The 27,878-nt window shown below is 39.8% G+C and overlaps 1 protein-coding gene and 1 non-coding gene across 2 annotated transcripts in view; both read left to right on the top strand.

Annotated features, from left to right (window-relative positions):
* The window catches only part of CFAP54 (cilia and flagella associated protein 54), a 245,943-nt gene that overhangs the window by 116,429 nt on the left and 101,636 nt on the right, over positions 1–27,878 (top strand). Inside the window, exons 34-43 of the mRNA XM_054574504.1 lie at positions 38–180; positions 1,613–1,794; positions 3,384–3,611; positions 6,133–6,356; positions 6,453–6,588; positions 8,844–8,952; positions 20,662–20,814; positions 22,853–23,047; positions 24,676–24,763; positions 25,053–25,262. Of these exons, the coding sequence (XP_054430479.1) occupies positions 38–180; positions 1,613–1,794; positions 3,384–3,611; positions 6,133–6,356; positions 6,453–6,588; positions 8,844–8,952; positions 20,662–20,814; positions 22,853–23,047; positions 24,676–24,763; positions 25,053–25,262 (1,668 nt within the window). The remainder of the gene's footprint in view (positions 1–37; positions 181–1,612; positions 1,795–3,383; positions 3,612–6,132; positions 6,357–6,452; positions 6,589–8,843; positions 8,953–20,661; positions 20,815–22,852; positions 23,048–24,675; positions 24,764–25,052; positions 25,263–27,878) is intronic.
* On the top strand, positions 26,658–26,764 carry LOC129071458 (U6 spliceosomal RNA). The gene has a single exon (XR_008529244.1). It is a non-coding gene; the product is annotated as a U6 spliceosomal RNA (small nuclear RNA).

The following is a 27,878-nucleotide window of genomic DNA, read 5'->3' as shown; positions in this document are numbered from 1 at the left end:
TGTATTGTTTTTTAATAAGAATTTTTCCCTCTTGCAGTTTCCAATCTTGTGATCCTAATATATTCTCACTATATAATTCAGGAACAGTATTACCAACAGGAAAATTGACTGTAGAAAACTATAAAGTGATGTTTGACTTCCTTCATACAACTAAAAAAAGAAAGGCCAATTTACCATCAGGTAAAATAAATAAATATACTATCAAATCGCCTCTAGATTTTTATTCACTAATGCAACACACATCCACACAGACACCCTTGGCAGACATGCAGAAGGACACACACCATTTTCCAATGACCCAGGAATTTAGTTGAGTTGTGATATTTTGTAGGAGACTCATATTTGCTCTATTTTTAAAAACTTCTATTTTTATGGTAGTATCATAAATATTTGAAAATATATATTGTGTTCTGACGTAAAACAATTTGTTTAGCAAATATGTTCTTTTACAAATATTGGTAGCCCCCAGTGGTCAAGGTAGGTGAAGACTGGCTCTCAGGTATCCTATTTTAGTGGAAGTAAGTTTCAGAACAAACTCCACCAAACGTATTGGTGCAAGCAGACATGATAGCAGTCATGTAGCGTTTTATAGTACCGATCGTGTACTCAGGGCAGTCCACTCTTACCTTATGATCTCCAGCCAGCCCCTTCCATGAAAACTGACTCAAAGATGAATGCAACAGTTCTGATGGCAGGACCAATCAATAGTGTCATGTGGCTAGGTGACAGGAGTCTCTTTAGCTGCACTGATAACACTCTTCCTAAGCAATCACCTACCTTGAGTACCACTCACTTCACAAATAAAAAATTATGTATAATATCTTTTTGCTATTATAAACCCTCTTATGTAGATTTTTAATAATGATATTTTGAGTGCTGTGTAACTTATTGCTGATCACTATACTTCACATGCTGGCTAACTGTCCCAGGAAGTTGACTAGTACCTGCATGTCATACTACAAATGTTGGAGTATTTGAAAGGAAGTTTCCTAGACAAAGAAAGAGTCTGAGTTTCATATGTAGATTATAATATATAACTTCTTGAGTTTTTTTAAAAACTAGCTCCTATCTAAGACCTTTTATGAAGGCAGCAAAAGAATATTCTGCTATTGAGACGTACTACTTAATGTAGAGTTCTCAGAGAAGGTTTGTGGCAGGAGAGACCCTCTGTGTTTCCATACCACACCCACAGGGGAATGAGCGGCCCAGGCTGCTGCACGGCCTAACTCTGGGGAATGCTACTCACCTCTAGGGTATGTGTCCTGGGAATGGCTTGTTTGGGGGGAAATTAAGGGACAGTGTGATCCCGTTATTGATCCCTCAAAAAAATAAGAAATTCCTTCTGCATTGTTTCTTTGGCCATCACCCTTGCCTGAAATGTTCTTCTCCATAGTTTTCCTGCATAGCTGAATCATACCTTTTAAGACCTAATCTAAATGCTTTCTTCTCTAGAAACTTCTCCTGATTCATGGTGTTCATAATCATCCTGTCCTTTCTCCAAAATTATATAGCCATTGTTATCTGAATTACTCATTTGATGCTTATCACCTACTGTGTTGTCTGGAATTTAACTCTGTTTTCAATAACGTTATACTTTATTTTTGCACTGTAGATGCTGGGGAGTTTTTGATGTTTATTAATTCCAAAATGAGTGACGAAAATGTTTCTAAGACACAAACGGTTTGTGACTCAGACCCTCAGTCAGGTCTTAGCACTAAAGAAAAGGATCGAGCACCACATTTGAGTCTATTGGATCATTTTATGAAAATCTTTTTGTATTGCAGGAGAGCAATGGTAAGGTGGTCCTTCATATTTGCTAATGTAGGGGACATAAATCTCAGCCCATAAATTTGGGCATGTAAGATAGATTGTAATTATTTATTTACTGTCTGTAATTTTAGTTTTAATTTTGAGACTAAATTTGCTCGGTTTTGTGTTGGTTATTTGTGAGGTTTGCCTGCCTTGGTAATGCGGTCTTATGCATAGTCTTGTTGTCAGGGAGGGGGACGAGCTCTTTTAGTCACCAGTCATCCATCTGCCCAGAGAAGAGGTGGCCATTGTCCCTGTCTGCATGGTCATTGTGGATATTCACACAGTCCGCTGCTACTTCCTTGCCACACCTGGGACATGGGCTTCTCTGGCAACACCAGGGCATCTCTCTGGAACCTTGATCCCTCCTGGGGTACCATAGATCCCCTTTCTTTCCTCTAACACAGGGGAAGATATTTCTAGGCCACAGGAAAGATCTGCCTCTGCCCCCTGACCATCTGCTTCTAAGACCACTGTGTTTTCTCTCAAAAGGTTTTCTCTCTTTCTTCTTAAATATTATGTGATAGATTATTAAACTCAGAATTGGAATCATTAGCTACAAAGAAATTAGTTTCCTTCTTCTCTTAGTAAGGAGGGGGGATACTTCAATCCTCTCAAGAGGTAAGAGGAAATCTACCCTTTCCAGACAAAAAAGAAACATACTTAAGTTCCCATATTCTCTCTGGCATGGAGAGAATGACTTTTTAAAAATGTCAAACACACCCACAACATCTCCTCGACCATAACATTGAATCCTACTTTCCTTTCCATCACCTAGAAGGTCTGGGTCCTGCTCGCCTCTCAGAACTCAGCTCCTCCTGCTTTTGTTCAGCCCATTCTCCCCTCTGTGGTTTTGAAAGCACTAAGCTTGTGTGCTTCTCAGCCCTCAGGGTCACCCTCTATCCTTTGTACTTGCTGTTCCCTCAGCCTCAAATGCTCTCTCTCACCCAACACCGCTATTGCCACCTTCACATGACTCATTCAGCTCAACATTCAATAAGCTACCTCCTCCGAGAGGACTTCTTTCCTGAACATTCTGTCTATAGTGATATGTTTTCTTACCCTTGTCAGGTTCTGATTCATTTCTGGTTTATTTTTCTTTACGATTCTTATTATTCCTGAAATTACATTTTTATTTTCCTACTAACCTGGTGCTGGTCTCCCCTCATAAATTGAGGCAGCATGAAAATAGAACTGGTTTTTCTTGCTCACTGCCCTGCTTCCAGCTGCCAGAATAATGGGAGTGTTAAGAGTCAAGCAACTGATGTGCAAAACTTAGCTCATTACTTAGTAGATTCATGGTCTTGGGCAAGTTAGCTCTATGACTCCATCTTCTTATTGGTAAATATAATAGATTACTAGTGCCAAGTTACTTCATAGGTGCTGTTGTAAGAAGGAACTAAGATGATGCATATAAAGGTCTTACCACAGTGTCTAGCGCATATAAATGGCACGTAACAAATGGTGTACCTTATTTTTATTATTGACATACAGTATTTACAGAAAGATGAAGTCATTCAGACATCTGCCACTTTTGGAATTTCAGGGTCTTTTGAATGTTGTGTTTGTCTTAGGTTCTTGCTCATCGTGGTGGCTTTTGGACTCTGCTTCAGAACTGCTGTCGGGCCCTTTGGAACTTTACTCAGGAGCTACAGATGCTTCTTAAACCTGAAGTGGATATATATAAAGTATTCCCTGTTAGTCAAGATAGTTTCACTTGTATCTCTGTTTTACCATTCTACTTGGGAGCAGAATTACTTGTTGACATGTTAATAGATCTACAAAATACCAATTCTATTGAGGTAAGAGTGTTTGGGTAATTATTTTTATTGTATTCAATTAACAAATTTTTTTTACCATGCAGCTTAGGATATGTAGAAATTAATATTGTTCCTGAGTTCTTAGTTAGTCTATATCTCATTTACTTTTCATTATTAGTTTGTTTTCTCTCTCTCTTTCCTCCCCACCATATATATATAAAAATATATTATATATATTTTTATATATATAAAACTTGCATTGGTGTTAATTAAAATATCTTTGCCTGAAAATCCAATTTCTTAAAGGGAACAGGAAGTAATGTTTACTAGCCTCCAGCTTCTACATAAACTAACCTTAATGCATTTAATCCTCATAGCAATCTTTTGTCAGAAAAAGAAACAGACCCCATCAGAGATCATAAAGCTTGTTTTTTGATCTTTATTTCATTGCTTTATCTGTCCCTGTTTTGTTACTTCGGTCTGGTAGAGTTTACCATTTAAAATCTTTCACACTGTGGTTTAAAGTAAGAAAATAAAATTGAAAAAATTCAAACATGACATATCCTAAACTCATTGAAAATTAGTTAACACATAAACACAGGGTCATGGGGCAATTTCCAGATATAAAAGATATGGCAACCGTGGCACAAAAGACTGATAGGATAAATAAGCTGTGATAAGTTTTTACACTTTATATAGCTATAAAGTGGCACAATATTAACTCTAAGTAAATGTAATAAATTAAGGAAGTGTTTGATAATCTCTAAAGTAACTATTAAAAAAGACATATAGCTAAAAAGCCAAGGTAGTAAAATGGAAAACTAAATAATAGGTAACTACAGAAGGCAGGAAAAAAGGAACAGGAACAAAAGCATATGGGACAAATAGAAAACAAATAAAGAAATAACAAATCTAACAAAATTATATCAATAACTATATTAAATATAAGTGGATTCAATATCCCAAATAAAAGGCAGAGATAATCTGACTGAATTAAGAAGAAAGACACCTACACTTGTCCTCAAGAGAACTCTGAATATAAAGAAACAGATTGAAAATAAAACAGTAGGTAGAGATCCAAGATCTGTCCAGAAGGTATCCAGCCATGTCATATGAAAAATAGAGACACTTACTGAAGAAGATACAAGATACAAGAAATGTTATACATCAGACAATGACACCTCAGTCCCCTTCAAATGAGGCACCTTGGGACCTCACAGAGTTCTCCCAGTCACCATCAGCTGCCCTGTCGTATTTTCCTGAATCTCATTGATGGTCTGAAGTCTCTTCCCTTTCAAAGGTGATTTTAGTTTTGGGGAAAGCCAGGGTGTCAAATCTGGGCTGTAGGGAGGCTGAGTCACCTGGGTGATTTGATGTGTTGCCAAAAACTCTGCATAAGACGTGGTGTATGAGTGGGTACATTGTCATGATGAAGCTGCCAATCACCAGTTGCCCATAGGTGCAGCCTTCTGAATCACCTGAATAATTTCAGTGGAGGAATGTTCAAGCTTAATGAAAAATTTGATACAGATTCATTGCACTACTTGCTCAATCATTTTAAATGTGATGGCCACACAGTACATGTGCTCACTCAATGTCATCTACGACCCCCACTGACCAAGTACAGTGAAGTCATCATTGTTCACACATGTCCATTCCAGTCCACTCTCCTTGGCTGCCAGGTTATATTGATGTGGCGCAAACCGTTCTTGGTAGATTAACAATGGCTGGACTTTTTCTGGACAGACCTTGTATATCATAAAAACAGTAGGCATAAAAAAGCCGACACTGCTATATTAATATTAGATAAAATAGTCTTCAAATCAAAAAGCATGTGAGAGATAAAAAGGGACATTTCATTATGAGAAGAGGCTCCATTAACAGGGAAACATACTATTCATAAATGTGTATGCACATAATAACAGAGATTCAACATAGCCTCTGGACACTCAAAGCTTGAAACACAACACATGGTAATTCTTTAACTTAGGAAAAAAGAGGGTCTTCTAGAAAAGTTCCTTCTCCATAGATTTGACCTTTGTATTAGGGAACTGAAGATATTATACTACCAACTGATTAATATAACCAATGCATTAGGGAAATTTAATTATTTGTATATGATAAAACCTGTTTTTCCTCAATTTTTTGCCTTATTGGATTAATATCGTAACTTAGTGACTATGTTCATGAAGTATATAGTCTGAAGTATATAGTCTGTGCTAACATAGTAATGACTAGCCATTTGTGGCTTTTTAAATTTAAGTTTAAATTAATTAAAATGAAATAAAATTAAAAACCTTGTTGCACTAGTCATACTTCAATAGCACAGTGCCCATATGTGCTGAGTAGCTACTATATTGAACAGCACAGATGTAGCACATTTCTGTCATCACAAAAGTATGTTGGGTAGCATTATCAAGCTTTCATTTGCATAATAAAAATATTTAAAAAATTTTTTGTTCAGTCTTTTCCATATTCTATTTTCATATACCAATTCAGTTTTCAGAAAAAAAAATGTATAGTAAAATCTGAAATTACACATTTTTTAATGCGCTACTTGCAGATTATTGAAGAAAAAGGAGAGTTCAGTGTTCCAAGTTGCTATGGAAATATTAAAAATGATAATGGTGGTTCTAGCCTGACTTTTGAACATCCTTTGGATGACGTAAATGTGGTTGATTTGAAATGGATCCATGACTTTGTATTAAAAGCTCTGGAACTTTTATATCAAGTAGAAAAATGGGAAACACTAGTATCGCTTGCCATTCAGTTCAATATAATTTCACAGTAAGTACCGCTGTCAGGGCAATTAAAAGTGACAGTCTTCATTGAAAAAATGTTTTAACTCATGTGTACTTTTTAATGTATTTTTTACCCTGCTAGTGAGCGATATACAGAGCAAGTGACGCCACTCCTGGTGTATGCACAACGCCAGCTTCTTCTAAGAATATCCAAGTCTGAGGGCTCAGATATTACACAACAGCCTTGTGTAAGATATGAGGCTGAATATAAAGAGAAAGTAAGTTTGCCTCTATTATTTATGCAGTTGTGACTTCTTATCAGTACACATGTAACAAAGGTTTAGGAATCAGATAAATGTTAGTACTTTCATGTAGGCATTTATCATTCAAATCACCAAACATTATTGAGAGCCTGTTATGTGCTAGTGTTTTCCAGAAATGGTCAATGAAAGTGCTTTTGCACAAGAAACTTACCAGGGCTGATTTATCCATTAGGAACAGTGAGGACAGTGTCAGAGCTATAATACTTTTAAGGGCTTACTAATGTTTTAATTATTTCTTAAATAAGCAGAAAATATCAACTTTTAGGTCAAAGAAAATATTTTTTTTTACTATTACTATATTTATATCAATATAAACATAAAATACAATTTTTAAAATTGATTTTATGGACGAGGAGTGGGCTCACAAAGGCAAAAGTGTCCAAGGCCCGTGAAACCTATGGTTCAGCTTTGAGTTAAGTGGGGGAAAGCAGTAAGTAAGTTCTCTTATTTGTTAATTGAATGAGTATGTATTGACTACCTAACATCAGAGCCTTGCATTCAGTTACACAGTCTGCATGCTGCCCACGGGCCCCTGGCACACCTGGGGGCTAACATCCTGTCCCTGCCCCACACACCTGTCTGTGTGCTTGTGTGTTGCAGCTGCTCCACAAGAGCTCCAGGTCCTATGGCCTTTGCATAGTCTTGCCTCCTGCGTATTCTGTGTAGAGAACACAGTCTGAACCCTTGCTTTATGGAGCTTAATTTCGGAAGGGTAGAGGTAGGGTCAGATAATAAACATGTAGACACATATGAAAAGATTTATGGTCATTGGAAGTTCTCTGAAGAAAACAAAATGGAATAGAAACAGGCTGGGATGGGAGGTGGAAACTTTAGCAAGCGCAATCGGGAAGGCCTTTTCAAGATGGTGACATTTGATGAGAAGGCACCAGCCATACAGCAAGAAAGAGCATTCCAGCCCAAGGGAAGAAGAGAGGCCCTGCGGTGGGACAGAAAGACGGCCCCAGTGGCTGCAGTGTAGCAGACAAGGGAGAGGGTAAAACAGGGGGCTGCTCCTCTGTCTTCTTGTTGCTTATTCCTCTTCTCCCCAATGTCTTAATGTTAAGTGTGTCCCATGACTCTGTTCTTGGTCCTCTGTCTTCTCTGTGCACATACTCTGACTAGGGGAGTTAATTCAGTCTTGGATCTGAGTACCCTCTTTATTATAGTGACAGTCAAAATTGTATCTCCATTCTAGACCTTTCTCCTAAATTCTCTGTTGACATACCTAACTGGCTGTACCAGCCAGGGTTCAGTCAGAGAAGCATAACTAGTAAGACCTATCTATCTATCTACCTATCTATCTATCAAGATATTTGCAAGGATTTGGCTTACATGATGGTGGGGGGGGGGGGGGGGCGGAGCTGACCAAGCCAGTCCAAACTCTGCAGGGTAGGAAGTCAGGAGCAGGAGCAGGAGCAGGGAGGGACCTAAAGGTATGGCCTGAAGCAGTCACTGAGGGAGGATCCAGTGAGGAGAGACCAGTTTTCAACCTGGACGCTGGTTGGAATTTGGAGCTTGGAGACCGCCAGCAATGTCAAGGTCTTACCTGGTTAGGTCAGCCCCCCTAGGATTATCTTCCTAGCTTCAAGTAGAAGTACCTACAAGGGGCAATCGAGGGGTGGCATCTACATCAGAGTGGGGTTTAAGGAGGGCTGTACTAGGGCAGTTCGTGGAGTGGGAACGGAGCAACAGGAAGAAGAGAATCTTTTAAAAGAGTTTCCTTCTGTTTAAAAATATTTTGCTTTCAGATATTTTATAATTTCAGCATTCAACTATCTGTTAGAAAATAAATTTTTAAAATACTACAGGGGAAGTTAGTTCTGAAAAGCTTCACCAGGGAAGTTTAAATTGCTTTAATTATGAGTAGGGTGGAAAAATCTGCCATTGGAAAAGCAGCCTATATTTTAAATATGTTTCAGCCTACATAATGGAGGATATATTTAGACTTGTAAATTTATAGAATATCAGAAAATTATATTCTAATTGCTCGACATAATTTTCCTAATGCTCCTCCAGCTGTGCTGTACAAAACAAATACAAAAAATTATGTAGCTGCTCCCCCCGTCTCTGCTAGTGTTTATTTGTTGCATACTTTTGTATCTCTCTCTTTTTTTCTTTGACAAATGAAAAATAAGATAAACATTTTAAGTGAGCCAAATTTTTGGCTATAAATACCTAAGTTATATTTGTTTTCATCTTTTCTTTTTAAGATAACCTGCCGAAATTTTATTGGGAAACAACTCAAGATTAATCCTCCAACCAATAAACTGACAGACACAGGAAACCACACAGATTTCCCAAGAAATCTCATCCTTTCAGGTCAGAACCAATTTTAGCTGGCAGCTCTTTTAAAGCAGGGTTTGTGTTGTCTTCTGTTTGCCAAATCTTCCGTAATTAAAATGTTTGCAAAACCTTTTTTTGCATATTTTATTTGACTGAAAATAATCCATTTGATATTTACCATCTTGTGTTGCTATGTTATTTAAGGAGAATTAAAACCCATGTTTATTAGTTTAGTGTTTAAATTAAAGAGGGGAAACAATATTTTTAAATGGAGAAAGGAAATGGAGAAAGGAAATGTACTATCTTATTTTCTCTGTTGTTATCTCACTTGGGAACTCTTCAAATTGACCTTTTGCTATTTTTTGTTTTGACTTCCATAATAACTTCTGTTTCCATAATCAATATAGATTGTTCTCCTTTTGGCTTTACCGTGGTGAAGTTACATGTCCTTTAACTAGAGCACAGGAGAAGATTTGGGAATGTCAAGACTCCTTTGCTTTTAGTCAGTAAGCCCTCTGAGTATATTTTGGCCATGTGGCAGGTAGGAACGAAACAATAGAATAAGATGAAAATGGAAATAAGGCCTTCTCTCAGTTGTTCTTTTCATGCATCTATGTTTCTGGTATAGGAAAGAAATTCAAGTCTTCCCTTTGAGGAATGAGGATTCTTTCATTTACTTATCTATGGATATGTACGTGTGTGTGTATGTACAATAGTTCCTCTTTATCCTTGGGGGATACCCAGGCTTCCAGTGGATGCCTGAAACCGTGAATAGTACTGAACCCTTATGTTTTTTTCCTATACATACATGACTATAATAAAATTAACTTATAAACTAGGCATAGTAAGAGATTAACAACTATTAATAAATAGAACAATTATAACAATATACTATAATAAAAGTTATGTGAATACGGTCTCTCTGTCATCCTCTGATAACTGATCTGATAACTGAGACAGCTGCTAAGTTACTAATGAGCAGGCAGTGTATACAGTCCGAACACTCGACAAAGGGATGATTCATGTCCCAGGCAAGAAGGGGCTGACAGTGTGAGATTTCATTATCGTTCTGTGGCATGCAAGTTAAAACTCATGTATCATTTATTCTGGAATTTTCCACTTAAATAATTTCAGATCATGATTTACTGCAGGTAACAGAAACCACAGAAAGTGAAACCTTGTGAATATAGGGAAATCTACGGTAATTATTCACTTGTTCATTTACGGAACCAGCTGTACAGTCATTCAACAAACATTTGCTGAGTATCTACCACATGTTGAGTACTCTACTAGGTCCTGATATACAAAGATGAATGAAACTAAATAAAGATTTGTTATCCAGAAGTTTACAGTCCACTGAAGGAGAACAATAAACCAGATGTTATACAGCAAATCCTCACTAATGTTGTTGATGGGTTCTTAGAAACTGACTTCAAGTGAAACTACGTATAATGCAACTAATTTTACCATAGGCTAATTGGTACAGACAAGAGTTAAGTTCCTACAACATAGCTCTGGTCACAGAAAATCATCAAACTTCTAAATAGAGACCCAAAACACTTCTAATAGTAAACATCAAAATAAATGTGAGCTATACAAATGTGCAAGAAAGATTAATAAAAACAAGTAAAACAATGATTTTTCCAAGGCACTTGTTCCAGTTCAGGGTCTTAGGTGGCTGAAGCCTCTCCTGACAGCTCAGGGCTCCAGGCAGGCACTTCCCCCTGGACAGGAAGTCCTTCCATCACAGGATGCACTCCTACACACACGCTCACTCAGACTGGGACAATTTAGATATGCCAACCAACCTAACCTGCGCATCTTTGGGATGTGGGAGGAAAAAGCATCAGAGGAAACCCACACAGACGTGGGGAACGTGCACACTCCACACACTGGCCCGCAGCCAGAATCGACTTCTTTTTCTCATCAACACCGTCATGAAAAGATGTGGAATGAAACAACATTATCCGAGAACCTGAAGTAGTATGGAGTGATAAAGTCTGCAATATTATAACTGCTGCTGCTATAAACAATAATAGTTAACAGCTAGTATTGCTTTAGAGAGATGGCATTTAATTTCATGGGGCTAACATAAAAGGGAAAGGCAAAAGCTGAGGTTAGGAAGGTTGGCAGAAGTTAGATGACACAAGAGTCTCAGAAGCAGAATAAAGGAGGATTCAGACTTATCTGGAGGACTGTGGCAAGCTAGTTAAAAGGATTTAAGGAAGGAAAGCGAAATGATCACATTTGTGTTCTGGAAAGACCCTTTGGCAGCAGCATGGGCATCAGTTGAAAGGAGACCACGTGGCTACCCCTGATGTGTGTGTAAGAGATGTGGTGAAGCCCTGGACTTAGGCTGTGAGACTACAGGAGTGGAGAGACATGAGAGAAGGCTGAAGAAGTGCATAGGGCTGTGCTCTGTACTTGTTAGATGATGGGAATGGATGAGGAAGGGAGGAGTTCAAGTTGCTTTGGTTTCTGGCTTGGGTGGCTAGACGGATGTGATGTCTTCACTCTCAGGAAAACTGGAGGGAAGGGCAGGCCAGAGGAGAAGGTTACTTTGGAACTGCTAAGTTCAAGGTGCCCAGCTGACAGCTGAGCAGAACGATCCAGTATATGGTTGGACATATTGCTACGAGGCATCCAGCAGAGATCTGTATTGTAGTCATCAATATATCGGTAGTGGTTGAAATCGAGTTTGTGTGAGGTCACGCAGGGAGAGAGATGTGGTGTATAGATCTTAGAATGGCCTCATTTTGGAAGCTGTGTTGGTAAAAATGGGCTAGGCTATATAGCAGCAACGAACAGTCCCCAAATATAATTGCCTTAACATAAGGGAAGTCTGGATTTCTTGCCCATGCTCCTGTGTTCAATGAGGATGAGTACTGAGCTGCTGCTCATCATGAGTTAATGGAGTCTCCATGTTAACACAACTTCCACAAATGTTTCCAAGGCAGGAAACAGAACACTAATGTTACCCTTTAGGGCAGTTATACTGAGAGGCAGGTAGTAAATGGCTCAGAGCACAGACTTTGAAACCAGACCACAAGGGCTTATACTGTATGTTTATGCTAATGGCTTTACATAGATGTTTTATTTAATTATTATAACAACCCCAGTAAAGGGATTATTATTATTCATTGAACATCAGGCACTCTTGTAAGTGCTTTGTGAGTACAGGCCTAACTCCAAGATAACTGCGGGTTTTGTTCCAGACCACTGCAATAAAGTGATTATGGCAATGAAGCAAGCCACATGAATTTATTTTTGCTTTCCCAGTGCATATAAAAGTTATGTTTACACTATACCATACTATATTAAGTGTGCAATAGCATTATGTCTAAAAAATTTTCATACCTTAACTTTAAAATACTTTATTGATAAAAAAAAAATGCTAACCATAACCTGAGCCTTTAGCAAGAAAATGGTGCCTGATAGATTGGCTTGATGCATGATTGCCACAAACCTTCAATTTGTAAAAAAAAAATATAGTATCTGCAAGATGCAGTAAAAACAATGTACAATAAAATGAGGAATGCCTACATTAGCTTACAACCACCTAATGTGGAAGGTTTGTTATTGTCTCCATTCTACAGGCAGGAAAAAGAATGTATTTTATAGTCTTTTTATATTTTATAATTTTATCTTCATTTTATATATAAATCATATGGTGGCTCTTAATGCTGCTATTTGAAAGTGACACACATCACTTCTGCTGATATTTCATTGGGTGAAGTCACATGGTCATATTTAACTTCAAGAGGGGTAGGGAAGTGCGATCCTACTCTGTAGCGTGAGGATGAAGAGACACAGAATATGTGAAGAGCCCTAATGCCTGTCACAGGAGCAAACAGAGGAATGATGTCTGAAACAATGTCTGAAAGAGGCTGGGAGGTTGCCTAAGAGGTAGGAGGTACAACAGATGAGAGCGGTATAAACAAGGCCCAGGTAAGAAAGACTGAGCAAGATGCCTCAGTAAACAGAGAGGTCACATAACAGGAGAACAGACTGTCTATTGTATTTGGGAGGTCATTGTCACCAGTCTTTGTGCTATGACACTCTTAGGGCCCTACTCTTGCAGTTCCACCTTCCTGAAATGCTCTTCCCTGTCCAGATGTCTGTCTGAGAAACCTCTCACCTGGTTTAAGTGTCTATACACGGCACACCTGGTCAATGAGGCTTACCCTGACCATTGTATTTAAAACTGCACCCTGCTTGCTCCCTCCCAGTTCCTCATACTCTGCCTTTTTTGAGGTTGATAGAATAGGAGATTCCAGAATGTGAAAGACTGGACTGAGGAAAACAGGAGAAGGGAAGATAGAAGGGATGCAGAGCAGTGTAGAGTGAAGTTGGTGACCACGACGTTGTAGGCTTTACTGTTCACGATCAGTCAGATTTTCCCCTCCTATTCAGTGGAAGCACCCATGTGGTCAAATGTACTCATACATATTCTCTCTTCTTTATGAAGCACGTAAACCACCTATCACATACAGTATAATTCAGTGTTTTATTGTATTTATTAATTACTAGTCTGTCTCCCTGGTACAATGTAAGCTCTGTGAGGGCAAAGGCCATTGTTTTGTGCATTTATATAATCCAAATACGATAATGGGTGTCTGCTACATAGGAGAGACCCAATATATATTTGTAGAATGAATGACTCTATGACCTTAACAAGGATGACTTCAAAGAAATGATGGCAGGGGACTGGAGGTATTTTGAGTGGTGGGTGCAGTCCTGGTGAGCTGTGCCTGCACAAAGCCATTGAATAGGGGACAGCCTTTCAGCAAGCTGAGCAGTGACAAGAAAGACAGTGGTGGCAGCAGCTAGGAGGAAATGTGGGGTTCCGGAGGACCTTGTTTTGGTTGTGTGTCTGTTTTTAATGGAAGAGGAGGAGCATATTTCTATATTGAATGGAAAAGCCAGTAGAGAGAGAGCTTAGAGACAGGAAAGATATTTGATAGGGCAAGGAGCTTGAGGATAAACAGGCAGAGAATGGGATGCATGAGAATTGGCTTGCACAGGTGGGTGCAACACCCAGGGCAGAAGGGGAGAAGAGAATAGGCTCACATGCGGGAAAGTCTGTAGGTGGGAAGGGTAGAAGTTGAAGGCATTCTCACTGGGTGCTGAAGATTTTCTTCTTGAAGCAGAGGTTTGAAAGCATAGCTGAGGTTGTTGATAGGGTAGAAGATTCCAGAATGTGAAAGAGTGGACTAAGAGTGGAATAGGAGAAGGGAAGGTAGAAAGGATGCAGAGCAGTGTAGAGTGAAGGTGGTGACCACAATGTTGTAGGCTTTACTGTTCATGATCAACCAGATTTTCCCCTCCTGTTCATTGGGAGCATCCATGTGGTCAGTCACATGTGACTAGTCCCAGTCAGAGTGCGATTCTTCCTGAGCATGTTCTATTTTTTTCTTGATCTTGATCTATAACTCAGAATGTGATTTATATTATCCCCTCCATCCTAAAAAGGACTGACCACAGATGTGAGAAATGTGTCAAAAAGGCTTGTTATCAAAATGATGACTACTATCCAACAGATAGGAAAAACACACCTAATATAAAATTCTAGACCTGTTTGACCAGTAGGCGCTCATTGATGGTGGGGGCATCCTGTCCGAACAGCACTTTCCTTGCCTGCTGTTCAAGTTACACTCGGAACCTCCAGATGGCAGGTGGTGGGACAGAAAGGAAGGCAGGTGGAATCAGGCTACAGCGATCTTTTGGGCTGATTCTCAGGGGGGGTGCAAATATAAGCCAGTTTGAGCAATGATTAGAGCAGAAAGATTTGAGTGGATAAAAATCTAAGAAGTATTATAATGGCAATAATACTTAATGGGGCCAGGTACTATATTTAGCACTTTACAACCATTAGCTTCTTTAATTTCTACAACCTTAGGAATAGGTATTTTTATGCTTACATTACAGATGAGAAAATGAAGTGTTACTAGTGAGGACTAGAATTGTGACTGAAACTGTGGCCTGTTTGTATGGCCCCTAAATGCCCCACTGAGCCAGGCTGATGATTGTTTCTGCCCTTTCAGGTTAGGTTTTCTGGTAACCTTAGAGCACTCAAGAAAAAAATTGCTAGATACCACTGGTCATGGGAAGAAAGACACTTTCCTCTAATTGTGATAGTGTGGTAATTTTTAGATGATCCTGCATACTCATTGTAGGTTTCACCTTGAGTCATTATCATGAAAACCTTGGCATCCAGCTTAGAGCTCTTTATAAGCCTCTTGGACCCTTGTGTCTAGGAGCAATATTTTGGCCCACACTTTTGGGCTTACTTGGCAAATTTTTGGGATGTTGAATTTTTTTTTCAGTGTATTGAACTCAGATCATTAATATGTTTATAAACATGGTGGGTCTTATATATGTCACCATGACATGTTTGCAACTTTTTAAAAATACCAAGTATATTCTTGATGCTTTTCACACCAAATTACTTCTTTAGAACATCATAGATTTTCTTTTGGCATAACAGCATTTGTTACTAATGTTTGATACATTTCATCCTTCAGACCAGATGTTGTAATGCTCCAGTGCCTAGGAACATTTGGTGTTCTCATTATTTAAAAGCATTCCATTCTCCCTCTAACTATTTAATAATGCATATGTAATTTGGTAAGGTCTCTATAGGATTTGGAGAAGTGAGAATACCTCACTTTATAGATTATTTTTCGTATGGATGAGTAACTTGCCTGCTTGTTAAGCTTCATAGGGGAAATAACACTATGGATATGTATTTTATTATAACTGTTTTTGTATCTTCTCTCATTCGCAAGTCTTGACCTTACTGGTATTTAAGTTTTCTGAAAGGGTTTTCCAGTCTTCCTGTATGTTGGAATTTTCAACCCTTTGGCAGGTGTGTTTTATTACTGCCTCTGGGCATTTGGATTGATGTGCCCACATGTGTAGAAAGTAGCACAAATTTTGTATCTCTCCCTAGGAGTTTTCCTAGGTAGATTCATATTTTAGGAGTGATTGGCATTTTAGTTTTAATGGTACAATGAGAGATATAGTAATTCTATTCTTTTTCCTTTCCTTCCTCCTCCTGCTCTTCCTTCTCTTCTCACTTATTTCAAACTGTTGAGACTATTAGTGGCTTTGAAATAGCCTCTTGCATTATCCATGGGAGTTTTCAGACAGGGACCCCCCCCCCGCCCCCGGGACAGATGCTAGGATGAGGCCTCTGAAGCTGATATTTCCTCATTGCTTTGCATCATTTATTTCAAAACACCAAACAGAACCCTAATTAGATCATTAAAAAAAAGGTATAGTAGGGCTTGAACAAATGAAAATCAGAAAGCAAAATATAGTTTAGAGAAAAAGGAATGGTTTATGAGCAGATATTTGATAACGGTAGCAGGAGGATGATTTTATTCAGGGCCCTATTTTAAAGATGGCAAACATCCCCCTTCCCCCCGCCCCTCTTGTCCCTAGCACGCCTTTATGGTTTGTATCATAGAATGTAAGCTCTGAGAGAGCAGGAGTATGTCTGCCTTGTTCATCTCCTCGGTGCCTTGCGTGGTGCCTAGTACTGATAAGTGTTAATATATATTTTAAAGATATATGACTATAGTCATAATGTGAGCCTCCATGTATGGAATGCTTACTCCGTGACAGGCACTATGCCGGACGCTTCACACACAGGTTAAAATAATTACCTCGGAGGTAAATAGTTTTCATCCCACTTTTGACTGGTATTTAAAACCTAGAGAAAGTAACTGACCTTTTTCAAAACACTAGTGTGTAGGGCTTCCAGCTTCCTCTTTTTCCTTTGCTGGCTTCTTTCCCTAATCTCATCCTCTATGGAGAAACAGATAAAATCCAAGCTCACGGATTCTTGCAAGAAAAAGAGGACAGGAATCTATAATCCTCAGGTTGTTGTGCATAAGGGTGGTGGTGGGAGGTAGGGGGGGCGGCGCAGGACCACGCAGGCTTGGCGGAGAGGGGAGTTGAGGGAGCAGCGTGGCCGGGGCAGAGTGGATGCCCTCTTGCAGACATGTCATGGTGTCATGCACAAGATGCACTGTGCTTATAAACATGCTAATGATCAAGTTCAGGACATTGAAAAAAAATTCAACATCCTAAAAATTTGCCCAATAAGCCCAAAGGCATGGGCCAAAATATTGCTCAAGAGGTCCTAGAGTCTTATAAAGAGCTCTAAGCTAGATGCCAAAGTTTTCATGATAAGACTCAAGGTGAAACCTACAATGAGTATGCAGGATCATCTAAAAATTACCACACTATCACAATTAGTTAGAATTAAGTGTCTTTCTTCCCATGATCAGTGCTATCTAGCAAATTTTTTTTTTCTTGAGTGCTCTAAGATCAGGGGAGAATCTTACCTGAAAGGGCAGAAATGATGATCAGCCTGGCCCAGTGGAGCGCATACCAGCATGCCTGGGTCGGAGGGACGGGGAGAATATGAGAGAAGGTATCAGAGCAGTTATGGGGAGCCAGCTCATGTCAGGCCTTACAAGCTGCTTCTGGGGCTGTGGTGTTTGCTCTAGGTGACAGGGAAGCCAATGGAGGGTCTTGGGCAGAGGAGTGACATGAGAGATGACTAATGCTAATGCTTTCAAAGGAGCCCCCTGCTTGCTATGTTGAGAGTTCAAGGGTGGAGATAGGGAGACTGGTTACCAGGGCGATTGCAGTAATTTAAAAGATGGTGAGGTCTTGGAACATAGTGGAAGTGATGTGGAGGGTGCAGCTGGTGAGATATGGTGGCACTCTGGATATTTTCTTAGAGGGGGGCCCTATAGGATTTGCTGTGAATTTGATTGGGAGCATGAGAGAAGAAGAGAAGTCAAGGAGGGTTCTAGTTTTGGGCCTAAAATAGGGAAAGACTTATGGGAGAAGCTGGTTTAGGGGGGAAAGACTAGGAAATCACTTGGGGACCTGTTAAGTTTTGAGATGCCTATTGAATGCACAGTGCAGTAGATTGATCATTTGATAGACGAGTCTGGACTTCAAGGGAGTTGGGACCAGAGATATGAATTTGGGAGCCACTAGCATATGAGTGATATTTAAAGCCAAGAAACGAAATGAGATTATCAAGGGGGTGAGTATAAATTAAGAAGGAAAGAGAGGCAGCCTAAGATTAGAACCCTGAGGTTTTTCAATATTAAGAGATTGGGTTGATGAGGACAGATTAGCAAAGGGGACTGAGGAGTGGCCAGTGAAGTTGGAAAAGGACCTGTAAGCCAAGTGAAGGATGTATTTCAGAGGATGGAATTACTAATTGAGTCCAGTGCTGCTGAAAATTGAAGTATTCTAAAAGCTGAACATCACATTTAGCCACATATAGATCCTGGGGTGGAATCATGGGAAGGGGCAGGGGGAATGTGACTTAAGTGGGTTCAAGAGAAAGTGAGAAGCAATGAATACAGGACTTTTTGATGAGTTTTTTTGTAAAATGGAGCAGAGAAATAAGATGGTACCTTGAGGGGAAAGTAGAGTGAAGAGAAAGGCTTTTTATTTATTTTTTAATTATTTTTTTCTTTTTCTTTTCTTTTTTAGAAGAAATTTAAATATAGTCACCATGCTGAACATTACAGCCCCAGGGCTTATTTATCTTATAACTGGACGTTTTACCCCTTGACCTTCTTCGCCCATTTTGCCCATCCCACCTCACCTCTGGCAACTACCAATCTATCCTAGGTATTGCATCTATGCATTCAGTTTATTTAGATTCCACCTGTGCGGTCACGCAGTAATTGTCTTTCTTTGTCTGACTTATTTCACTTAGCATAATGCCCTCAAAGTCCATCCATGTGGTCACAAATGGCAGGATTTCCTTCTTTTTTATTTCATTCTATATACACACCACATTTTCTTTCTCTAGTCATTCGTCAGTGGACACTTCAGTTGTTTCTCTGACTTGCCTTTTGTAAATAATGCTGCAATGCACGTAAAATTTTTAAATTTTTTAAGATAGGGAATAAACAGTAAAATGTGCTGCTGGGAAAGGTTCAGTAAGAAGGAAACAGTTGTTGATTCGGAGAGAGAACTGCTGGTGTGATGCTCTTGAGGTGTGGAGAGGCGTGGGCCCTGGGGGCTGGGTGGGTGTGCTGGTGGGGGCTTGTGGGAAAGCCCTTTAGATTGCTTCCATTTTTTTCAAGTGAGATAAAAAGCAAGGTCACTGGCCTTGAAAGGATGGGGAATAGAGAATTCCCACCCCCTTTCTTTTTTTCCCCACATAGCCAATTAACCACTCTTCTATTGCTTCAACAATGGAAACTTCCCTACCTTAGGTTCAAATGACACAATGTTGTCGTCTCTCAGACACCACCTCCTTCTTTAAGAGTCTGCTTTGCACGGCAGCTGTTGGCTGGGCGCCACTTCCTTTGTGTCGGGACCCTGCTCACAACCCTTGCTCAGCAGCCCATGAAAGAGGGTGAAGACCACTTGCTCAGCAAGGGCTTCAGCCCCTGGCAAACGAACCCTTCTTCGTTCCACAGGACCAGCCATGTCACCTCACTGTGCCCAAATCGCCACCCTCACTGCCGCTGCCGTACTTCTTGCACAAACTAGTTCTGTAACAGGAGGAAGCTACTAGACTTCTCTATGCCTTCTTTTCCTCGTCTGCAAAATGAGGATATAATTGGTACCTGCCTCTTACAGTTGCTTCTAGGGTTCAGCGGACTAATTTATTTGGAATAGTCCCTGAGATAGTGGCAGAGCTCAGTCAAGTTCAGTTCTTCTTCTTCTGATAATCTAAAACCCCTTGTCTTTTTCTTCCTAATCAAATCTTTCCTATCCTTTAAGTCACAGCTGGCCTACCATCTCTCCCAGGAGGTCTTTCTAGCTCAACCTTTCCTCCCTTTTCTGATCTCTATCTTTTCTTCCTGTTAGCATTAAGCAGACACTGCACTAGCGACTTGAATACACCGGTGACAGAATGCTGCATTTCTCCTGCTAGACTGTGAACTCAGGAGGGCAAAGGTCTTGCCTCTTAACCTCTTGTAGCTCCATTCCCTAAAAGTTGCTGTATTATCAAGACCTCAGATTTCACATGGGGTATTCAACCCGCTCAACTTGTTGAAGAAGGAAATTCCTTTGTTACTCCATCTGGAGCCTGTATTTCTTGTTTTTGTCTGCCTGCTTCATGCTGGGAGCTGCAGATCTGCAGCCTGATTCTTGCATGGTCACTTGGTCTCCAGAGACCTTGCAGCAACTCTCTCCTTCAGCCATTTGTTCAGGACTGTTTGTTAGTTTCATACCCACTTATGGTGCCATCTTTCTTTCCTCTGCATCCTCCAATATTAGAAACCATCTTTTCTTAAGAGAGGTGTTGCCCATCTTCAAGCTTTTTTTGTTTCCTCCTTTCTTCTCTTTCCCAAGGCACCCCTGCTTTGAAGAGGCTGCTGAAAAGGAGGAAGCTATTTTATCTTTTATGTTCAGCAAGAATAAAGTAGGAGGCTTCATAAGGAAAATTGGCAAGGTCTAAAGTTTTTATTTTCTTTGCATTTCATAAGAACCAAAAGTTTTATAAGTTTTCACTTTTTTTTTTTAAAAAAAAGAACTTCCAAATATACCAAAAAAAAAAAAAAAAAAAAGAAAGAAAAAGAAAAAAAAGAAAAAGATCTGAATGTTGAAATACCCTGCTACATACCTTGGGGTTTTGAATTTAGCAGCTTTAGTTTGGGAACAAGAAACTCTGGTTCAGAGTTTTTTGCTACTACTTGGCTTGCTGCAGCATTTCATCCCCAGCCTTACTCTTCTTTTGCATTTCAGAATACAGCCGTGCCAAAGAGCTCCTCTGTGTGCCCGTGGATGTAACAGATACTTTGAGATGTTTTAGAGAGACTTTGGAAAAATCCAAATATCATAACAGAGCAATCCGACACAGCAGGAAGTTGCTTTCATTATTTCTTGCACAGACACAAGGTACAAAACAATATGTGCTCTGTACGCCTTAGCCCTTATTTAGGTGGGGGTGCCACCCTGCGCACCTGCCATCGCCAGCCAGAGGCGCCTCCTTTCCCCACTGACGCCACTCACTGCTGCCTTTCGCTTTCTTCCTGCCTTGAGGGTCGCGTCATCACGCTCTCTCACTGTGTTCCAACCAAGCACCGTCTCACTCATTTGCTTCTACGCCTTCTGGGAAACTGCCATACTCCCTGTGTAAAGTGAATACAAATACAATATTTGTTAATTTTTTGACTCTATACATCTATGTTCTTACTGTTTTCTTTGCAAGTATGGTGCTAGTCTTGTTTAATTTTCCTAAGTAGATGAATCGATTCATACTGAATTAACTAGAACCTTTTACCAAAACACTACTTCATCAATGTCAAAGAAATGGATGTGTTTTATTATTAGCACCAATAAGATTTTCTTGTTAATGACATAGATTTTTATCTTAAGAGTTTTGGGGTTTTTTTTAGCCTGAAACAAGGTGTTTATTCACTATCATTGGTTACATTACGTTTTTGTGTTTCTCCCTCCTCAGCATCTATCGACCTGTGAACACAATGAGAGCAGGGCTTTGAGTGATTAAGTGGTAACCTCAAGGAAGAATATAGTCAAGTATATCTATATTTAGGTTATTTAAAATTTTTTTAAATCCTAATTTATGTTTATGATTCTTGCTGTTCAAATTTATCAGCATAATAAAAAATAAAGAGCAAACTTAAAATATTCAATAATTTTATTTTAAAGTTAATAAAAATAGATTGAAACTTAGCCTAAGATGCTAATATCCACTGAACTGATCTTTTAGAAATCTAATCAATTCTTTTTTACAAGCACTGACCAAAGTTTTATTTATGTTTCTAGATACGTATATATATGTATGCATGTTTTTGTTGTTGCTGCCCCTTGCAAAAACTTATGATAAGCACCCATAGGTTTTGGTTGTATGGTCCACAGACTCACCTTACGTTAAATGAGCTCTCCATACCATGTTTAAAGTTCTTTCACTCATGGCATACACTGACCGTGGTTAAGGGCTGGAATGAGGAAAGGAAATAAGGTCCCTGAGAGTGGTTTACATCAACTAACTCTGAATCTCCCCTGGTACCAAAATATTCTTTGAAATATGAATCAAATATTCATTTGAAATATGGTGCTGGAGGAGAGCTCTATGGATACCCTGGACCACCAGGAAGACAAAAAGAGCGTCCTAAAGTAAATTAAATCCAAAACATTGCTGGACGTACCAAAAAAAAAAAAAAAAAAAAACCAAAACAAAGGTGTTCTGCTTTGAGCACATATGAGCAGGCAGGGTTCACTGGAAAAGGCAACAATGCTGGAAAAAATAGACAGAAGGAAAAGAGGAGACCAAATAGGAGACTAATTGACTCCCTAAAAGACGCCACAGGCATGCGAAGCTGGGCCACTGAGGACAGGACACTGTGGGCATCATTCATGCACAGGGTCACCAGGAGTTAAGCACCTCAACAGCGTGTAACATGCGCCCCAGAATATTCCCAGCAGTTTATCCCTGTCCTCCTCTCTCTCTGTTGGCTACTCCCCACTAGAATATTTTCCCTTTTTTTCCTTGTATGCTCTCTGATCTTAAAAAGAGACAGCACTTTCCCATTTTTGCCCCCTCAGGTCAGAACTACCTACACGTGGGGCAGAGCTGTCTGCCCCAGAGGCAAACTAACATCTTCCTGTTGGAAGCTCTTTAAAAAGGGCAAAGCAAGTGGTGTAACTTCCACTAAACCCCAGGGGATGCAAAGCATTATCTCAGACATTCACATTTCAGGGGACTGAGTACTGGAGCCCATCCACACACACCTGGGCTCCTCAGAAATGATTCTAGGTAGTAAGTTTAAAGAAACACAACTGCAAGTATATCTCAGCTACACATAAAATATTTCCTTTCTTTTCACTTTCCATTTCTACTACCTTTTTCTTCACCATCAATTTCCCTTCTTTTTTCCATTTTAATTAAAAACAAATTATTTTTCATGACTAGGAGCCAAAGGAGGAATAAACACTTCAAAATTGACTCCTGGAAAGGTGGAGTTTTCCCTGGGGATAGAAGAGATGCACATGCCGGCGCCCCCTGACCTCTCTCAGGAGCACTTCAGAGTTTTTAGTTCGGTGGAGAAAAGCAAACTTCCCTATTCACAACTTGGACTCGTAATTTCTTCATTTTACAAAACTATTGGTAAGACTTATTCATTATGTATTTATTTTCAGTACGATCACCTGCATTACGGTTGGAGATTGCATTTGGTCCTGAAATGCTATTTTTAAAAATAGGAAGAAAGAGCCTGAAATAGAATCTATTTGTTATGCCCGACAGAGAAGTGTTGAGGCAAGAGGCTCCCAGCGCCGCCCCTTCCCCACTTCCCTCAGCCTGGCTGCCACCTGCGGGCCCCCAGGCCACCCTCGCCCAGCCCCCTTAACTGCCTGCCGGGATGTGGCCACTGCGCAGTGCTTTGCTCTGCCCCAGCTGATTTCATTTTCTTTGTCCCTCTACTTGATCTGGCCTTTACACACTCAGCAGCATATACTCAACCCATGCTGTGGACCCACCATCTCCCTTTTTTAGAGCAGACCTTTTGTAAATCCCCCTTTTCTCTCTGAAATGTAATTTATATTTAATATATTCTTTCTACATGTATTGTCTCACCCGCCCCCCCCCCAATCAATGTGAAGCTATAAACAAAATACAGGATAAATCAAGTCACTTCGTTAGAAAAGACTCTGTTGTTGGCATGTATGGCTCAAGCAGCAGAAGGCCAGTGAAGCAGTGGCGCTGTGTGTAGGAGCACCACGAATGTCGCAGCTGTGGATGCAGAGCGGCTCCTTTCTAGTACTGGTGACACAGAGCATCAGCACTGTTAATTTTGGTGACATAATTTTCTAAAATAGCAAGTAAATGTAGGTACAGTCCTGAACAACAACAAAAAAGGATGGTTGCACTTCTGGCAAATTCAGAACATTTTGGTAACTTGGAAATATACCCTTTTTATGTGTAAAATGAGGTTAGATGTTAGACTCAGCTCATTGTAAATAGGTTTCTCACCTTTTTCTTCACTGTGGGGAAAGGTTCTGTGCGTCCCAGACCATCCTGTGTTTCTGGTCTTCACCTTTCAAATACCGGGTGCCCCATTGTGAGATTTCTAAAATACCTGTAGGGGGCAGAACAGCCCTCATTAGAAACCATTGCTATGTTGTCTGGATATTTTGGCTACACATCCTTGAATGCATGCATTCATCAGAACCCCTTAAACCCCCACTCCCCAAATTCAGGTGATGTTAAAGATTTGTGGGCTTTTTGTTTTTGTTTTTGTTTTTGCATTTGGGTAAAAGGAAGCATCCGATATGCTATAATCTTGTCACATCCCTGCTCAAAAACAAACACTTCAAGGCTTCCCATGAAGTATAGAATAATGACCACATTTTTTTCACAAGCCATCCAGATGCCTCTAATCTTACCCACTCCTCCTTCCTTATCTTCCCAGGAAAACCATACTCCAGCCACATGTGTTTTCCATATGGGGCCAGCCCTGTCTACCTTGCATGCCTTCTCTGCACTTCTCTTCTCAACCATTTCTATCTTCCTGACTCTTATCTCACTTTCTCCATGTTCTTAGACCCGATCTCCCACTCCACTATGTTCAAATAGAACATCGTTTATTCTCTGTATATAAAACGTGGTACTTGAAGACACTAGTAGTTTGCTTATGTACACAGTTAAGGAATAATGCAGTTTAAAATATTTTTGCAGACATAAAGGAAATATTTTTCAGGAACTGATATTTATTCTTTTGCTTGATTAAAATATAGATGTTCTTCAAGCCAGCAATCAAAGAAGTCTTAAAGTTCAGGCATTGCATCAACTTGGAAGTCTTCTTGTCTTCGCAGGAAAGAAAAGGTAGAATTTTTTAGGAGTCTTCTAAATGAGGGAAGACTTTGTTTGAAAATTTTTTTTAAATTATTGTGAAAAATTTTATTTTTCATAATTTCTAGTTCTTCAATAATATTACATTGCTACATTTGATTTATCAAATGCTACCTGAGAGAAGTGGTTACGCGTACATAATACACAAGTGGTATAGATGTTAATTAAAATGTTTCCTCAGTGCATTCACTTTCCCTTTTGGAAAGATTTGATGATACAGGTCTCGGAGAACAGACTGCTTGAAGCTTTGTTTCTGTTCTAGGGCTGCTTTTAAGTGCTGGTGTCAAGCTCTTGATGACATATTCAGAAAACAAGATGTGCTGCATACATGGAAAGAGTTTGGCGCCTCGCTCACCAGCGCCACCAACGGCTCTTCACCTCCAGGTTACAAGGACTACAGTGAGGAGTTTCTGTCCAGAGTTGGCATTTGGGGCTGTTTGCAAGGAGCGGTCATATCTGCAAAGATAGCCCAGTGAGTGTGATGATGGAATGATCGGCATAATAGCTACTAGCTTCCCTTTGTGGGGTACCCACCTGTGCCACATAGCGAGCCATGCCTCACACACACTGGATTCTTGCACCTGTGTCCACATCATAGAGGCCCACACTATCTACTTAATTGTGATGTTTATTGTTTATGGAGCTCTCCTCTTCCCATAATACCTCCCCCTCCGGAATGTAAGTGCCACATGGACACATACCTTTGCTTTCTTCACGGGTATATCCTGAGAGCCTTGCATGGAGTTGGCATTAAGTGACTGCTTGTTGAATGAATGAGTGAATGAACATTTGTCATGGGAGCAAGAATAGCAGTGTGGAGGCAGGCCAGCTCGGGCCTCATTCAAGAGCTTCCTATCAACTCTGTGACCCTTGGCAAGCTGTTCGTCTTCTCTGAGCCTCAGTGTCCTCATCTGCAAACCTTGGTGGTGAGAGTCACATGACGCATGATTAGTTTGCCAGAGCAAAGTGCTGAAGACTGGGTGGCAGAAACTACAGAAACATTTCAGACTATTCTAGGGGCTAAAAGTCTGAATTCAAGATGTACGCAGGGTTAGTTTCCTCGGAGGTCTCTCTCCTCGCCCCTGTGGGTGGTTGTCTTCCTGAATATACATCCGTGTCCTAGTCTCCTCTTCTTATGAGGGCATCAGTCATGTCAGGTTATGTCCCGCCTTGTGACCACTTTTTAATTTAATTACCTCTTTAAGGACCCACACCAATTTCATATTAAAGTCCTACACCTCAATACCCTCAGAATGTCACCTAATTTAATCTATAACACATTGGGTATTAATTCCCTACTGCTGCTTAAACACAGACTTACTATCTTACACTTCTGGAGGTCTGAAGTCCTAAAATCAATGTGTTGGCAGGTCTGTGTTCCCCCCACCACAGTTTCTATGGGAAAACCTGTTTGCTTGGCTTTTGCAGATTCTTGAAGCCATCGGCCTTCCTTAGCCCACGTTCATCTTCTGTCTTCCAGACCAACAGCCTCTTATCTTCCAATCAATCTCTCTCTCTCTCCCCTCTCTTCCCATCCTCAAATCTTCTCTTACCTTCCTGCCTTTCTCTTATAAGGACCACTGGGATTACATTGAACCAACCTAAATAATCCAGGATAACTATCTTGTGGCTCAATTTAATCACATAGGCAAAGTCTTTTTTAAATTGCTTTTGTCATATGACATAACATGTTCATAGGTTTTGGGAGTTAGGATGTGGACATTTTAGGCTGTGGGGACCATTATTCAGGCTATCACACATAACCTATGTGAAAGTCTCTTACAATGCCTTGTACCTAGTCAGCGCTCACAAATATCTTAACTGTTGTTTGATTAATGTGAGAAATTTAAAAAGTACACAGGGACTAGCGCTCACTTCGGCAGCACAGAGACTAAAATTGGAATGGCATAGAGAAGCTTGGCGTGGGCCCTGTACAAGGAGGACACACAAATTCATGATGTGCTCCATATTTAAAAAATCAAAGAATGGAGGGTTAGAGGTACAGGTTTCCTTCCCCAGTTATGTTACATTTATAGCTTACCTAAAGGTGTGGTGTGGCGGGGGAAAACCTGTGTAGTATTTTGAGCTGTAGAGCAAATATTTAAAAAGAATTAGTTACTAATCACATTGTTTTCAGAAAATTAACATCCCTGGGCAAGGGACATAAGAAATTATCTCCTTTATAATTATTAAACAGTAAATAATTTTTAAAAGTTTGTCAAGTTTGATTGTTTTGCACTCCTGGGAAACACACACACATGCACGTACACAATCCCCACGCAAGTCTGAGCTATGACTTAACAGAGCCTGGCAGCAGAGAATGGAAATGTTGAGACAGGTTCACAGCTTGAAAAAGGACTGCTATAGCATTCCTGCCGTTGGGCACCGCCGCTTCTCTGGGACTCCAAAGTTATTATCTACTGATTTTCAACCAACAGAAAGTCATTTCCCAGTTGTCCCACTGGAAGTCTGACTTCCACAGGATATGTGATACTACAGGGAGCTTGGCTGTTCTCAGAGATTCACTGAGTAGAAGAAACTCACCTCCTTGCTGTTCAGAGGGGCAAAAAGCCACACTTGAATATTCACATAGAGAAGTGAACTTAGACAATTAATGTAGTTAATATAGTTAAGCCAACTGGTTTTATCTAAATAAGATTTAGAAGAAGGTAGTATGGTTTATAGTTATATATGTGAATTTAAAGACTCACTTAAGGAGAAACTCAAAGTCTTTTAACAGACTTAAAATGAGACAGTAAATTCAGAGACATTACATTATCTTTGGTGGAGAGACTTAATAGCACCAATGTGTCCATAATATACTTAGAACACACAACATTTCAATCTTTTGGCAGGGAGTTATTTAACCATACTCATTAAAAATGTAAAACTGTGCATCTCCTTTTCCCCAAAAATTCCATCTCTAGGGATTTATCTAGTAGATCTAATAGGACAAGTGCTCAAAAATGTAGGTACAAAAACGTTTATCTCAGCATTGGAAAAAATCAAAGTGGCGATGAATATTTTTGTATTATGGTATATTCATATGATAAAAATATTTAAGTTCTGTAAAGTAATGATGTAGCTC

Source organism: Pteronotus mesoamericanus, unplaced genomic scaffold (assembly GCF_021234165.1).
Source record: "Pteronotus mesoamericanus isolate MK-2021 breed Mesoamerican mustached bat unplaced genomic scaffold, CSHL_Meso_final contig_263, whole genome shotgun sequence".
NCBI classification, from domain to species: Eukaryota; Metazoa; Chordata; class Mammalia; order Chiroptera; family Mormoopidae; genus Pteronotus; species Pteronotus mesoamericanus.
This window is presented reverse-complemented; position numbering and strand designations above follow the sequence as displayed.